This window comes from Carcharhinus amblyrhynchos, chromosome 29, assembly GCF_965287045.1.
Source record: "Carcharhinus amblyrhynchos chromosome 29, sCarAmb.v2.hapA, whole genome shotgun sequence".
Classification (NCBI taxonomy): Eukaryota; Metazoa; Chordata; class Chondrichthyes; order Carcharhiniformes; family Carcharhinidae; genus Carcharhinus; species Carcharhinus amblyrhynchos.
The window spans coordinates 17,531,725-17,548,344 of record NC_137352.1 but is presented as its reverse complement, the minus strand read 5'-3'; the positions used below and the strand labels follow the sequence as shown (position 1 = coordinate 17,548,344).

General features: G+C 40.9%; 1 protein-coding gene across 17 annotated transcripts in view; it reads left to right on the top strand.

The window, feature by feature from the left end:
* LOC145359853 (neural cell adhesion molecule 1-like) overlaps positions 1 to 16,620 on the top strand; it is a 515,972-nt gene that overhangs the window by 382,948 nt on the left and 116,404 nt on the right. For all 17 annotated transcript variants that reach the window (XM_080214669.1, XM_080214666.1, XM_080214670.1 and 14 more), the window contains 3 exons: positions 6,032 to 6,216; positions 7,810 to 7,906; positions 13,171 to 13,341. In XM_080214669.1, coding sequence (XP_080070795.1) covers positions 6,032 to 6,216; positions 7,810 to 7,906; positions 13,171 to 13,341 — 453 coding nt within the window. The remainder of the gene's footprint in view (positions 1 to 6,031; positions 6,217 to 7,809; positions 7,907 to 13,170; positions 13,342 to 16,620) is intronic.

Here is a 16,620-nt window from a genome sequence, read left to right as displayed (position 1 = left end):
TTTAGAAGAAAATTCCACCCACCTGGCTTGACAATTGCAGGAACTGCTGAAGAACCCTGAGCAGGGAAGGTCCGAGACTTTAGGCCGCAACAACATTGTGAAGGGGTCAGTTTATATATTTAAGGAGCTGAATGCTGACTTTAGGCACATACACAAGACATCTGACAGTAGTCCAACATTTTTACAATGAGCTTCACAATTGCAAGAGAGGGCACAGGCCATCCCCCAGCTTTGCACCCAGTGAATAAAAATGTACAATTTCCTGTCCTATCAGCTGTCATAAAGCTCAGTTAAAATTTGAACTTCCTTAAATTTCAACTAAGCAAATTCCTGATTAGTAGCACAGTCTTTAGAGTGACCACAGGTTCATAAAGAACAAGTGTAATAGCAGACTCGATGGGCCAAATGGCCTAATTCTGCTCCTGTGTCTTATGAACTTATAGTGCGCTACATCCGAAAGGGCACCTTAGACTGCTGCACCATATTTCCAGAGTAACTTCATCCACTTGGAAAAGGAATCTGCTGCAATGCTGCTGATTGCTCCACTTCTCATGTTTAGTTACTTAAAAGCATCAAGTATGTCTAGATTTCTCTGTTTCATTCAATTGGATCTTATAAATAATGCCCAACATAACATTTTAAAGGAAACAATGCATTTTTATTGCCGTATCAATGTTGTCATACTTTACCAAAGTAGCTGAAATAATGCATTAATGAGAACATCTGGAATTTATTATTGGCAAACTACAATGTGAATCTAATTACTTATGTTCTAATTTATCAGCACAAAGAAAACTTTGCGGCATAACTGTAATTAAGCAAAGCATTATAATTATTACTAATGAAGTTTCAAATTTTATTTCATTTCACAAGCCTTAGTTTGGATACAATTCCTTTGGATATCAATGTAATTACTGACCTTTGTGGTTGAACACCAGCGATGAATTTTGCTCGGGTACTAGAGGGAAGGATTTGTAATAATTTGCATGAATTATCTAGGAGGTGATTCTTTGGAATTATTTCATTTTTTTTAATCAATCAATGTTGTAATATTAGCCCACAGTTGAACGGAACTATACAGTATTACATTGCTGTTCCAGCTTGGTTAAGCAGAACACAGCTTTCTCTACATTCACAAAGTTCGGCTGGCAACCAGAAGGCTTGCATCATGGTAAACCAAAGAATGATAAAATCTGCCTTCAGGGTGTCTCCCCATTGTGTGTCTGGGTGCTCTTTCATACAATATCTATGTATTCTGCTATACTTCTGTAGGATTCAGAGCACATTTCTGGATTGAGATGCTGTCTCCAAACCAAATGGTCGATTGTTGTATGTCGTCTGCTTTGGAGCATTGTTCCTAATTTTGGACAGTTGCCACTTGACATCTATAATGTACATTGTGTGCACATAAGATGGATCATGCCTCAATGTGAGGGAGCTTTTGAAAACAGCTGTGGCCTTTTCATGCATAGGCACCATCTCTGCAAGCTTTGGTGTCAGGAAATGTGTAGACTTGACTACAACAAAATTATCATCAATTTAAACAAGTGTGCTTGCTATCTTTTAAGATTTGCTTTGATTAATTAATCAAACATATTTCTGCCTAACATTGTCATCATTTCTTGAAGGTGTGTATTTTTAAAAATGAATCTGACTTAGACTATAAACTCAAAAACCCTTTATCACATTTAACAGCGCCAATTAATTGTCTGGGTTACTTTGTGAGCTCATTTGTATGAACATAAGAACATAAGAAATAGGAGCAGGAGTAGGCCATCTAGCCCTTCGAGCCTGCCCCACTATTCAATAAGATCATGGCTGATCTGAAGTGGCTCAGTTCCACTTTCCCGCTTTCTCCCCATAACCCTTAATTCCCCTGTCTATCAGAAACCTATCTACCCGTGACTTAAAAATATTTAACGAGCTAGCCTCCACCACTTCAACGGGCAGAGAATTCCAGAGATTTACCACCCTTTGAGTGAAGAAGTTCCTCCTCAACTCTGATCTAAACTGCACCGCTCCCACCCCCTTATCTTGAGGCTGTGTCCTCTAGTCCTGCTATCCTTTCTAAGCAGGAAGAATCTCTCTACCTCTACCCTATCCATTCCCTTCATTATCTTGTACGTCTCTATAAGATCCTCCCTCATCCTTCTAAACGCCAATGAGTACAGACCCAGTCTATTTAGTCTCTCTTCATAGGCCAACCCCCTCATCTCCGTATCAGCCTAGTGAACCTCCTCTGCACTCCCTTCAATATATCCTTCTGCAAGTGCGGCGACCAAAACTGCACACAGTACTCCAGCTGCGGCCACACCAGTGCCCTGTACAGTTGCAGCAAGACCTCCCTACTTTTATATTCTATCCCCCTCGCTATAAAGGCCAACGTTCCATTCGCCTTCTTGATCACCTGCTGCACCTGCAGACTGAGTTTTTGTGACTCATGCACAAGGACCCCAGGTCCCTCTGTACCCTAGCATGCTGCAGCTTTTCGCCTTTTAAATAATAATCCCTCCTACTATTATTTCTGCCAAAGTGGATAACCTCACACTTGCTAACAAGTAAATTTTGATTCAATTAAATTTTGTTCAGAAGGCAAACTTGGGCTTCTTGATGAAATGTGAATGGCACCTTTAAGATTTGGCTCTTTAAAGTGCTTATAGTTGGCAAGTATCAGCGATCCATAACGTTAGCATGAGCAGCGTTTCATTTTCAGTGACAATTGAAGGAGATATTTTTTACCTAATACTGAGCTCATCACAAAAATAAGTTAATCATTGTTATTGTTGCTCCTTCTCATTACTGACACTACATAAGTGGATAAATACAGTTCACTCAACACTTGGAAGTTTTACACCATCCAGGATACAGCAGCCCACTTAATTGGCAGCCTTTTCATAAATATTTACTCCCTCCACCACTAACGGATAGTGAGTACCACGGCAGGTGCTCACCAAGGCTCCTTAGGCCATACTTTCTAAACCCATGACCACTACCTTCTAGAAGGACAGGGGCAGCAGAAACATGGGGACACCACCGCCTTGAATTTCCTCTCCAAGTCACTCACCATTTGAATTGGGAATATATCGCCGTTCCTTCACTGTCTCTGGGTAACAGCACGGGTGCCTGTACCTAACCACAGGGACTGCAGCGGTTCAAGAAGGCAGCTCACCACAACCTTTAGATGGGCAGTTAGGCTTCGGCAATAAGTGCTGGCCTGCCCAACCATGACCACATCCTATATTTAAAATTTCTAAACTGGCAGCGTTCAGATTCTACTAATTAAAAAATAACTCATCATGTATATCACAGTTATGTATATGTAAGAGGTAATTGGTCGCAAGTTACATGACACTATTTTGGGTGGTTGCTCTGCTTTATGAGCTGTGACAACAAATGCTTGATTAGAATTCCTGTTGCTCTTTCCATTACATTATCAGTAATCTATTTTATGTTTAATTTTTAACTTTATCGTTGTGCAGCAGGAATGCTCAGCGTAGCTGATATGATGTGGATTAGAGGTTAATAATAATAATAAGCACACCTCGGCTATGTAGGAGGTGAAGATAAGTTGCATTGGAAAATGGAATTAGTTAGTGCAATAGTGGAGTTCTGAAAAATAAGCTATAGGTTATTGTATTATCAATGACAATTAACTTTGAAGAATACTACTCATATGCAACTGTACAACTTGTGACAAATTTTATAAATTGCTTTGTAACAATAGCCTGTGTATCAGAATTGCAACCCAAATCACAGAGGTTATCAAATGATGCATTTTGGCCAACTTTGTCCCATTTAACAGCCTTTATGCTTTCTGGTTTCTCATATTGATTCTGTTGGGATGCTGCATGTCGCCGGGTCACTATGTGTATAAAAACGATCTTAAAGTTTTGGCACTGATACAGCAAATCGGCTGGGATTCTGTTGGGCCAATGGGAGTCTTCTGGTCAAAAAACTGGCAGGGAACTCATTATCAGTTCCGTGGCGAGACCCATTGGAATCAAGTATCCTTCAGATATTTAAATGGTCACTATCAGGTCTTCCCTGTCATTGAGCCCCCAGCAGTGGAGAGCTCAGAGCTGCTGGCCAGTCAGAGGGCAGCAACTGTCCTTTGTTGCCAATGCTATTAGGAACGGAGGTCGAGGATCATCGTGGGGTGCCAGACCAAAAACAATTGAAGACAGAATTGGGGTTGCAGAATGCGAGTTGTGGGGTTTGCTGGTGGCAGGGGCTGGAGGGAAGGGCAAGAAGCTGGCTTCCATTATCACCCCCTCCACAATTCTTGATACTAGTTCCTTCACTTGCCCCTTAGTATCATGGGGACTAGCAGGGTAAATATGTGAACTTATACTGATAGGGCCTGGGTGTAATTGGTGTTGTTGCAGGCTCGATGGGCTGAATGGCCTCCTTCTGTATTATAGCAATTTTGATTCTAATCAGGCTGATTGCCTAACCAGGAGGGACTCCCAGGAGGCCACTGGTTAACCCAATTGCATTTCTCTGAACTTGCTACATCAATGAAGCCTTACTTCTTTAGTATCATCATAGGAAACCTGTTCAAACACCCTTCACTAGTTGAAATGCAAAATGAGCCATCAAGCCTGCCCCACAGTCACGTGGCTGGAGCATCATGACCAGGCACTTCCAGCATCTCCACACCACCTCAGCCTTAGCTATGGTAGGAAGTAACTGGTCACCTCCTGAGAAAAACAAAAGAATGGATAAACCCAGGACCAACAATGGAAATTCCTTTTCAACCCCATCAAGTGACAAAAAGCATTCTAGGAGATTCTAATGACCATGCATATATGTTATCTGTAAATCTATACAACCATATAATTCTATCTCTACCCCAGTCAGAAACCAGCCTAGCTCCCTCTTAAACGCACACCGTCAAACTTACCACACCAGTCACAGATGCATTCTGGAGGTTCACTACTCTGGAAAAAGAAGAACCACTCAACAATCACTCTAATACTACTCACAAAACTCAGTCACACATCCTCACCAAGCAGTTAAACTGGGACAAATTAGCAATAGATGCATCTCTTCTATGTTCTCTCCTGTGCTGCAACAGCGACTAAATTTCAAAAATACCTCATTTACCATAAAGCATTTTGTGATGTCCTGAAGTTGCAAATGGTGCTATATAAATGTAAGTCTTTCTTGCAGTCTGTCTTCCATGCTCAGGGTGAATCTTATGGCTGTTGAAGCTGGCAGGATTTTCTGGTCCCGACACAGTTAATGGAGATTTGGTTGGATGCCAAATTCTTTGTTGTCACCACAGCGATAGCGGGGCATGAACAGCTGGTAAAATCACACCCTCTGCATTTCTTTCATTGGCTGGGATTTTCCAGCCCCGCCAGGGTGGAAATTGCCACAAGTGGTGGGCAGTGGGCCAGCCAAAACGCCCATCTCAGTGGGACTGGAAGATTCCGGCAGTAGACAGAACCCGAAAATCCCGGCCATTATTTTTATAAATCTCCAGATTTGCGCCACGCCAAAGTTACTAGATCCAGCTACTTACCTGAGTATCCAAAGCTCTTTAAACTAGAAATCATTTTGTACAATTTTCCCAATGCCACCATATCACCAGTTCACTATACGTGCATATTGTTGATGCTGTGAATTCCTATCCTAACCTGGAAAGATATGCCATAGGGAAAGGTGAGGGTGCTAATGACATTGACTGTTGTAGGTTAATTGCAAATCATCTTATAGACGTCTCCAGCTGGTTCCAACCAGGGTCCAAGGGCTGGGCCGCTCTTGACTTTGTCTAAATTCTTTCAACTAATTTCCATATGTCAGCTTAAGGGCAATCAAGAGGACCATCCAGAAGATGGTAGGTTAATGTGCGTACAAGGCAGGCACCAACTCTGCATCATCACCAAAGTTCCAGGCTCTCCATCATCCATTCCAAACCAGAGTAGAAAATAAGTTTGCCAGTTTTTTTTCTACTTTAAATGTTAGGAAATGAAAAGTTTCAAGTGTTTTTAGAAATCTTACCACATTGTGTTCCCCTTATTCTCAGATGCACCAAAGCTACAGGGCACAGTGACTGTTTACACTTGGGAGGGAAACCCTGTAAATATCACCTGTGAGGTTCTTGCGCATCCACATGCTGTTGTAACCTGGTTTAGAGATGGACAGCAGTTACCGAGCTCCAACTACAGCAGTATAAAGATCTATAACACACGATCCACCAACTATCTTCAGGTGAGAAAATTAAAGTGCAACATTTTCAAAGTGCATGTGATACTTGTGGCTGGCAGGGTAGATTGAGAAGGCAGAGTATTCTGGGGGCTTCTGAAGATTATTTTGGAGAACTCCATCAACAAGAAAATGTAGTTACTGGATGTGGACTTAATATTCAAAATTAATGGAAAAGATTTTATGACTTTAGATATAGCAGTTTTTTTTGTAGATGCTTCATGAAAAATTGTTCTTAACTTTTAAAAAAGCTTTCTTTATTTGTGGTTTGTGGTGTAAGCTGAACTTAACTCATTTCTAAGAAAATCAGGGACAAGAATTTTTGAGATAATTGTTCACCGGTTTGATATTTATGAAATGCTGGTTCAGTCTATTACTTTGCTTAAATGGAGGAAAACATGAGGCAGTGGCATAGTGGTGAGGTTGCTGAACTGGCAATCCAGACACCTAAGGTAATGTTCTGGGAACTTGAGTTCAAATCCTACCATGGTGGATGGTGCAATTTGAATTCAATAAAAATCTGCAATTAAAAGTCAAATCGTGACCATGGAATTATTGTTGATTGTCGTAAAACCCATCTGATTCACTAATGTCTTTTTTGAGGAACGAAATCTGTTGTCTTTACCTGGTCTGGCCTACATGTGACTCCAGTCCCAATGTAGTTGACTCTGAAATGCCCTCAGGGATGGGCAATAAATGCTGGCCAAGCCGGTTGGATGTCCACACCCCCTGATAAATAAAAAAAAACCTCATGTCATCAGTGGAACATGACAGTACCATTGTGTAATCAGCTGGAAATTCGATGAGATGCAAAGCAGGGAGGACATTCCCAATGGTGGGGGAGTCTAGAACCAGGGGTCACAGTCTGAGGATTCAGGGTAGACCATTTAGGACAGAGGTGAGAAGACATTTCTTCACCCAAAGAGTGGTGAGTCTGTGGAAATCATTACCACAGGAAGTAGTTGATTCCTAAACATTGAATGTATTCAAGAGATGGCTGGATATAGCACTTGGGGTGAATGGGATCAAAGGTTATGGGGGAAAAAGCAGGATTAGGCTATTGAGTTGGATGATCAGCCTTGATTGTAATGAATGGCAGAGCAGGCTCAAAGGGTCAAATGGCCTCCTCCTACTGCTGTCTTCTATGTTTATTGCCAGCATTCACTTTCTGGCAACATTTTCATAATTTACTCATTCATAAACCCAATTAAGACCTGTAAATTACAGAGAGTCAGCAAGTCCTGGTTCACATTCCGGATGTGATCTAGGCTCGTTACTGGGCTTTAGATACCTGGTTCAGAATGTGATTCAACAACAACTAGTGGAACTGCAAGTGCAAGGCCAGCCTTAGTTAGAATGGGCTCGTCAATGGCTAAACAACCCAGTGGCATTCCGTAGATGTGCAGGGAAAAAATGTCACCTGGGCAAGGTATTGAGAACTGTCATTGTCTGAGAAATTGAACAACCACCCCCTGACCGATGCAGGCTTTCAGGGATGGAGGAATAAGCAGAGAAAATTGAAGATTTGAAGAGCTCTGCGATAATTATAATGAAGTTTGTATTTAATTATTGATGTGTGGCTGTATTCCCTTCCTCAAGGTCACCCCTGATTCAGAAAATGATTTTGGTCCCTACAACTGTACAGCAAGCAACCGTATCGGTGTGGAATCTAAAGAGTTTATCCTAGTGCAAGCTGGTAGGTACTAGTTTTGTAGCCTTATTTTATTCAGAGAAAGTTCAACTGCCCAAACACATTATTATTGCCACTCTTCACTACAGCTCACTGGAGTAAAATGTAAGTAGTGTACAGCCTGAATTTGTGGGCTTTTTGTATGAAGTGCATTTTGCTGAGTAGGTAGTTATCATTGACACATTGAACCTTCTTTCAGAACATGTAGTACAAATGATTTGCAATTAACAATGTCTTTGGAAACTGGACAATATTACGTTGACTCAAAATTGTATCATTTTGGGGACTGTCCAGTTTAGACAGAAAACAGGAAATAGCAATAAATTGTTCGAACTTAGCAGGCTGTGACTAGTGGGTTGCCGCAAGGATCAGTGCTTAAGGCTTCACCTATTCACAATCTATTTCAATTATTTGGATGCAGAGATTAAATGTAATATTTTCAAGTTTTCTGATGACACAAAATGCGACTGCAAGGTGTGAGAAAGATGCAAAGCAGCTTCAAGGGATTTAGACAGGATTAGTCAGTGAACAGTTGGAATATAATTTGGAAACATGTGAAGTTATCCACTTTGATGGGAAAAATAGAAATGCAGAATATTTCATAAATTGAGAGAGTTTTGATCACTAAAGTAATGTGGGTGTCCTTGATCATAAATCACCGAAAGCTAACATGCAGTTGCGCCAAGCAATTCCGAAGTTAAACAGTATGTTGATCTCTATTGCAAGAGGATTTGAGTACAGGTGTAAGAAGGTTGCTGCAATTGTGTAGAGCCTAGACGAAGCTGCACCTAGAATATTGTGTACGAAGAGCATACTGCCAGAGAATGAGTGCAACAATGTTCACCAGACTGATTTCTGGGATGGCAGTATTGCTCTATGAGGAGAGGTCGAGGAGACTGGGTCTGTATTCTCTCGAATTTGGAAGAATAAGAGGTCTCATTAAAGCAAACAAACTTCTTCTCGGAATCAACAAGGTAGATTCAAAAAAAATGTTTCTCCTGGCTTGGAAAAACCTTGAATCAATGGACACAATCTCAGAAAAAGAGGTAGACCACTTAGGACTGAGATAAGAAGAAACTTTTTCACTGAGGGTAGAAAATCTTTGGAATTCTGATTCAAGTTGTTAATGCAATCTCACTGAGCAAAGGAGGAAGTTGGAGACAACTTTCCTTAACATAGGTCTATACACAAAACCAAGAGAACAAAGGTACAGTTTCATCACTCCCCTCTACCCCCCAAAAAATGGAAACCAGTTTTATATATACTTAAGGATAATATCCTAACCTTCCTCTAATTAGTAGCAGCTGCTTTTACTGACAACTAGAGCGTGCACTTCATTGTGACATGATTGCAACACTAACAGAGCGCTGTGGAGGCCCAGTCATTGAGTGTGTTCAAGGCAGAGACCAATAGATTGCCATATATTCAAGATATCATGGGATATGGGGTGCGTGTGGCAAAAATGGTGTTGAGGATAAGATCAGCCATATTTGACAGAACATGCTCGAGGGGCTGAATGGCCTACTTCTATTTCCTATGTTTAGTGAGGTGAACTTTTGTGCTGGCTGTGCGGATCCTCTTTAACGAGCTCTCTAAAATCATCATCCAGTCGCCAAACACAGAACATAATTTGGCATCTTTCAGCACCAATGACCATGAAATCATTGATGATTGTTGTAAAATCCCGTCTGGTTCACTGGAGTCTCCAGAGACTCCAGAGCCACAGCAATGTGGTTGACTCTCAGCTACTGTCTGAAATGGCCTGGCAAGCCACTCAGTACAAGGGCAACTAGGGAATAGGCAAAAATGCTGGCCAGCCAGTGACGCTCATGTCCTACAAATAAATTTTTAAAAATTATGAATGGCATTTGAAGCGATTAATTAAGTGGAAAAAAATTATACCAGTTGAAAACACTTTTTCTGAGTGAGGCAGAGGAGAAAGTGCTTTGCATTGCCTCTATCTCATTTTCTTAATAGAACACCTGCTGCTGACACCAAATGATGAAGTGACTCCCGATATTGGCACACAATTCAATTTAAAAATGCACTTTCTGTGAATGCAAACTGATAGCTTCCGAAGATGGGAGATGTGCTTTCATGCGCATCATTTTGGCAAGTGTGAAATATTATTACACAAGGAAGTGTGGGAGAAAAGTAAAAGCATTCATCCCATCAAGTGTTCTCCTTTAACAAGCCATGTCTAATGCTTACTCTTATGCCTTCCTCACCACTCACTTAATTTCCTGGCAGCCTTAAATAATCACAGGTAGAACTCCCAAGGAAATTACAACTTTTTTTCTCTCTGTCACTCACCTGAAGATAGTTAAGTAAAAGTACTGTGACACCCATCTTAAAATTGCACTCTACGCTGTTCAGTCTTCACTGGCTGTATCCAATATAGGTAATTACTGTTGTCTCAGCAGAACAGGAAACACAATTCTCCATCATCTTTGTCTGTTGTTACTGCATTTTTAACCAAATTTTATCCATCAGCTGCTTAAAGATTTGATCTGCGTAAATCCATCCTGCAGGTGTACTGATTTGTGCTCCTGTCACTTTGTGAAGCAGACAACATTTAAGAGGATTTAAATGGTTCAGCTTGAAAATGACAAAAGCCTGGATGAGGATACCAGTAGGAGATTTATTGAGGCAGTGGCTAGAGACAGAGGGTGTTATGAAGGTGGGAGTAAATGGGATGCAAGGCCAGATGTTCAGCTCCAGATCAAATATGACACCAAGGATGAAATTAGTGGTGAGGGATAGAATTTGATGTTAGTGCCATGGATCTTCATTCTTCTTAAGGTTCCACTGGAGAAAAATTGCAGTTTAGCTAGGCTAACAGCACAAACAATGGAGGAGGCACAAGAGTTGGGCTAGGTAAAGCGGAGTGTTGTCAGCATGCATGTGGAACCTAATGCCATATCTTTGGATGATGTTGTCATGGCGCAACATGTAAATGAGAACTGCTAAGCTGGGGGGCAATATTGGATCCTGGGCAGACCCTGACTGGGGGTAGAAAGAGATCTTTTCTATGACCGGGTAGGTTAGAGTGAAGAAAGACTGGGACAGTCCCTCTCGTTTGGACAAGGAGATGTAGATTTAAAAGGGGGAGGGGGGGGTGGTGGTCAATACCTGAAAAGAGGTTACCATTGATAACATCAAATAGCATGGATGACAGGAAGGGATGCTGAATGGTTATTGGTTAATGTGCAGAAAAAAGTCTTTGGAGTAACTGATGCCTCTTGGCCAAGCTGAGCTCAAAGAGGGCATGGCAGGAGGCGGGAGAAAAATTGGAAAAATATGCGGGGTCAAGCCTGGTGCAAGGTGGAACCTTGAGAGATGCTTTTTTTGGTAATAAGAGGGGGAGATGCAGTAAAGGCAGATCAATCTTAAGGACAAACAGGTTGATGAGCTCCTCTCACTTAAGAGTGAAACAGAGAGAGGGTTTAAGGAATCAAATAGGGAGTGGCGAAAAGAAGTCAGGGGTTGAATTCGTATTTCAGCATGATCCTGGAGTGGTGGGCACTTTTGAACAAGGTGAGTACAAATCAATTATGTTTGATGTGGTCCGGCCAAGTCTAACACCAAATATCTAAACTCACATTGCGTAATCCACTTCTGAGAATAGGTTTGTACTAAGTAGTGACATATCAGCAACTTTGTTATTAACTGATGGTAAAAGTCGAAAACAAGAAAGAAAAAGATTTTTTAGAACAAAGGGAGGTGGGGAGTAGGTGTCTTTAGTCATACAGTGCTCAAAATTACATGCGTGGAAAATGTTAAGTGGAACAAAATGCAACATGAGTTTTTGTGGTGTAGGAATCCAATCTACTAGATTGAAATTATGTGTGACAATCAAATGATTGCTCAGAAGAACAGCTCTTCTCTGCAATGGAGAGCTTATTCCCTTATGCATCCTATGTTGAATTAACGGGTGCAAGTTTTCTAAACACTTAGGGTCACATTCAGGTTGGTTTAAATTTTAAAGGCCGATAAGGTGCATCTGCAGTAGGTGAAAACTCATTTAGGCTGGGCGCAGCAGGGATTTTTAAGGATGTTTATTGTCAGTGAAAATGCCTTGTATGCAATGCTTAGTTCAAATGTTGCTGTCATTACAATGCTGTAGAGCCCATACTTATGCTTGTGGGACATTTGATACAATACACAAGTGCTGCTAAGTAAACCAGACATGCTAAATCACATCAGGGAAAAAAAAATTGCTTTGAGTAGTGAGATCACCAAAGCTTAACTGTTGCAAGCACTGTCAATAAATGCACCATTACTTGATGTTCAGTATCTTGTGCTGGAGCTAATAAAACAGTAATATTTATGTCTGCCATCTTCAGATTTCTATATACAAATTTCTTGATCTTACCTTGGGTGAATGCAAATAGTTGAGGTATATGCTCAAATGAGTAACTGTTTTGGCAGTAACAAATGTCGAGGAATAGATTTCTTTTTGTTTGGGTAGAAAGTGGTTTCACCATTTTAGCACTCATGCTGTCTATCACAGAAATTGTTTAATGGAAGAAAATATACCATTGTTCTTTAAAAAATTAGATAGGTCCTTTAAAAGTATTTAACAAAATTACAACACATTCTAAGTGATTTCCCAATAGTTATCATTCACTTTGCATTGCCATATCTTCAACTTGGAAGACAGTGTGAAGCAGTGGAAATATTCGTAGGCTGATTAATAGCCTCATGGGCCAAGATGTGAATGCTTCTTCCATGGTTATAACCATCTTTTTACCAGCCCATTGGATGATTAGCCCTACATGGCAAATGGGCTTCAGTAGTCTAATGTACCCCTCAGGATGTCAATGCAGAATTGCTTGGTGAGATTATTTGGAGTGAAGACTGAACCTTTTACCTTCTAATGCAAAGATAGGAATGCTGTCAGCAAAACTAAACTTTCGCTCCAATAGCAAGACAAGTATTTTAGATGTTGAGCAATATTCTAATAATATGAATTTTTTTTCCCAGTTCATCACACGGCTTTGTTTCTTCATCATAAAACTTGGTTTATATCCTTTAGCAACAAACACAAAGCTATTAAAAACTAGGTGATATTAAAAGCTAATTGCAAAATTAATTTGTTATTTATTTAATCAAAGCATGTCTTCTGTTTTCACCAGTAGAAAGGAGGGAACTCTACATGAGTTATGTGCTTTTTCCAAATATTAGAAATACAAACTTGTGGGGGTGTGCCTGGTTTTCAGAAACTCTGGTCATTAAAGCAAGTTTTTTTATAATCTTTCTTGTTCCAGAGACCCCATCTGCTCCAACAGTTCTGGATACCATACCCTATTCCAGCACTGTACAGGTCAAGATAGAAGAGCCAGAATCAACTGGTGGTGTACCAATTCTGAGATACTTGGTGGAATGGAGAAAGAGGGATATGGTGGATTGGTTCACCAAGCATGCTGATGTGAGGGAAGGTAAGTTGCAAAAGACAACAGCAACATGGGAGGGATGAACAGTAAACTTGATCAGACAATTTAATGGGAATTCTTGAATGAAGGGCACTATTTCACATGATGTGTGTGAGTATAAAATGGAGAATCATCCTTTTAGTGATCTCACACTTCCTAAACAAAACCTACTTCTTTCAGCACTGGGAAAAAAAGTCTTAAAACAAGTTTATTGTCAGCCAGTCCACTCCATATTGTACACAGCAAGAGGTGTTTAAAAGTGATTCTATTGGTACCAATCAGTTTATAATTCACTGTGGCCAAGAAATTAAATGGCACCGTGCATGTTTTGGACCCTAATTAGGTTTCTAAATAGTCTGGGTCTGTACTCCTTGCAGTTTAGAAGAATGATGGGTGACCTTATTCAAACATGTAAGACGCTGAGGGAACTTGACAAGGTAGTTGGTGAGATGTTTTCACGAGTGGAAGAGTCTCAAACAAGGAGACACAGCTACGAGATAAAGGGCCAGTCATTTAAAACTGAAATACATAGAAAATTCTTCTTGCAGAGGGTGTTGAGTCTTTGGAATTCTCTATCCCAAAGTGTGGTGGAGTTTGGATCATTAAAAATATTCAAAGTGGCAGTGGAAAAATATTTGATAGATTGAGGAATAGATGATTATGCGGCAGTGGCATAGAATAGGAACTGAGGCCGACATAGGTCAACCATGATCATGTTAAATAGCGGGACAGGCTTAAAGGACTTAGTGGCCACTTCCTGCTTTCATTTATTATGTTCTCAGCCTTCAATGCAGTAAGCAAGTATTCAACCCTTTCACATATTTCAATTGATATTCGATTGTTCAGAATGTAGCCAGAACAGAAATAAGTCATCACTACCCATCCTTCCTGATCCCAGTCATACCCAGTGTTCCTGATACTTGCCACTGCTGCCCTTCCTCCCCAGTTGTATTTAACCTAGCTATGTTAGGGGATATGGGATTTACACAGAGAAAAGGATGTGGGGCAGAGTTCTCCCATGTAAAATCTCTAAGAGTCATAATGGTGAGTTTAATGGAGGATCCATGCTGGTCTCTCAGCTGCGCTATGCATGGCAATCCTCCCACACTTAGTCACATTTTTGGAGAATTGGAAATTCCGTATCATTACTGGTGGGGGAGCGGAGCCTTAATAGGCCAGTGAGCCTCCAGGGTGACCATCGCATTGGGTCTCCGCTAATGATTCTTGCTGTTACTGTGCCGTGTCCGAAGGTCGGTGAATTCTGGGACTTGAACGAACGTAGAGCATTACAGCACAGCCCTTCGGCCCTTGACGTTTTACCGACCTGTGAAACCAATCTAAAGCCATTTTAATTCCATAATTCCAATATCATCCATATGTTTATCCAATGACCATTTAAATGCCCTTAATGTTGGCGAATCCACTGCTTTTGCAGGCAGGGAATTCCATGCCATTACTAGTCTCTGAGTAAAGACCTACCTCTGACATCTGTCCTATATCTATCACCTCTCAATTTAAAGCTATGTCCCCTCGTGCTAGCCATCTCCATCCGAGGAAAAAGGTTCACACTGTCCACCCTATCTAATTCTCTGATCATCTTATATGCCTCGATTAAGTCACCTCTTAACCTTCTTCTCTGTAACGAAAACAGCCTCAAGTCCCTCAGGCTTTCCTCATAAGACCTCCCCATCATACCAGGCAACATCCTGGTAAATCTCCTCTGCACCCTTTCCAACGCTTCCACATCCTTCCTAGAATGCGGAGACCAGAACTGTACGCAATATTCCAAGTGCGGCCGCTCCAGAGTTTTGTACAGCTGCAACTTGATCTCATGGCTTTGAAACTCAATCCCTCTACCAATAAAAGCTAACACTCCGTACACCTTCTTAACAACACTATCAACCTGGGTGCCAACTTTCAGGGATCTATGCACATGGACACTGAGATCTCTCTGCTGAACCACCCTCCCAAGTAACTTACTATTAGTCCAGTACTCTGTATACCTGTTACTCCTTCCAAAGTGAATCACTTCACACTTTTCTGCATTAAACTCCATTTACCACCTCTCAGCCAAAAATGTGACTAAGTGTGGGAGAATTGCAATGCAGAGCACAGCTGGATTATGCATACTTAAATGCTGCTTTAAAATGCCAATTGGACTCATGTGCAGAAAGAGTGCAATGCAATTCACGCCATTAGGACAGGACCAGGAGAATCATAAACTATTTGGCATTGGTGCAAAACAGATTTTTAGGATCCACACACTATTTTCTGGGACCAACTTGATCTGCTAATGGTGCAGCGAGGTAAGAGAATCACCCCCACGGCTGGCACATGTAGATTGAAACCAAAAGCATGGTATATTCTAGGAGCTCTTGCCCACAGAGCAGAAAATGAAACTGAACAACAGCCTTTGAAACCTTCCCCCCCTCCATGACATTGCCTTCAAATCATGTGAGTGGCTTCTAAATCAAACAATGATGCAACTACTTAAATATATAACTTAAATATATAATACTTTAATATATAATATATAACATGTGCCCTTCCTCCATTACCCAGTCCCCCTTTATGGACATTGGCTGGAATTGCTGCTTGCGTTGAGGTGACTCGAACTTGAACCCTCTTCTCCCATGAGGCATCTGTACATGCCCATTAGGTATCTCACTGCCTCAATAATGATAAGGCCTGAGCCACAATAGTTTGTATACACCTAGGTTCTCTCCATTCATAGGCAGGGATTGTTCTCTTGCTCCCTGTGTGCCCGTTTTTGGGGAAATTGTGGAATATTTGGGCCTTGGGTAACCATTATTCTTGGGTGAGCTTTCACATCATGTTCGAAATCTATTCAGTCATCTGGAACATCAAAACCAAGCTGATTTAGTCCCTATCGTGCACTTCCAACAGAAATTTTCTGGAAAAGATACAAGAACATTGGTAAATTTTTCCATTGCTACATGGAGAATCATAACACTACATGTAATGTCTCTTCTGTCATCTCAATTGAGATGGGCAAGCTCAGTGTAGACCAGGCATCATCTTGAAATTATGTTCAACTGTTGTCTGAATTTGTTTGAGGAACTGCAAAATATCTTTTGAACAGCAAATTACATTGATATACTCTCATATCAAAAAAAATTGATACTGCATGTTGAGACAGACATTTATGCTAGTTAGTTTTATTATCATTAACAATTGATTGTGTGCAGGAGTAATAAGCTCAGAGGATGCCATGTACTAGGTCTTGACCTCCATAAATGAAAGGTGTCCAATGACTCAATGTAT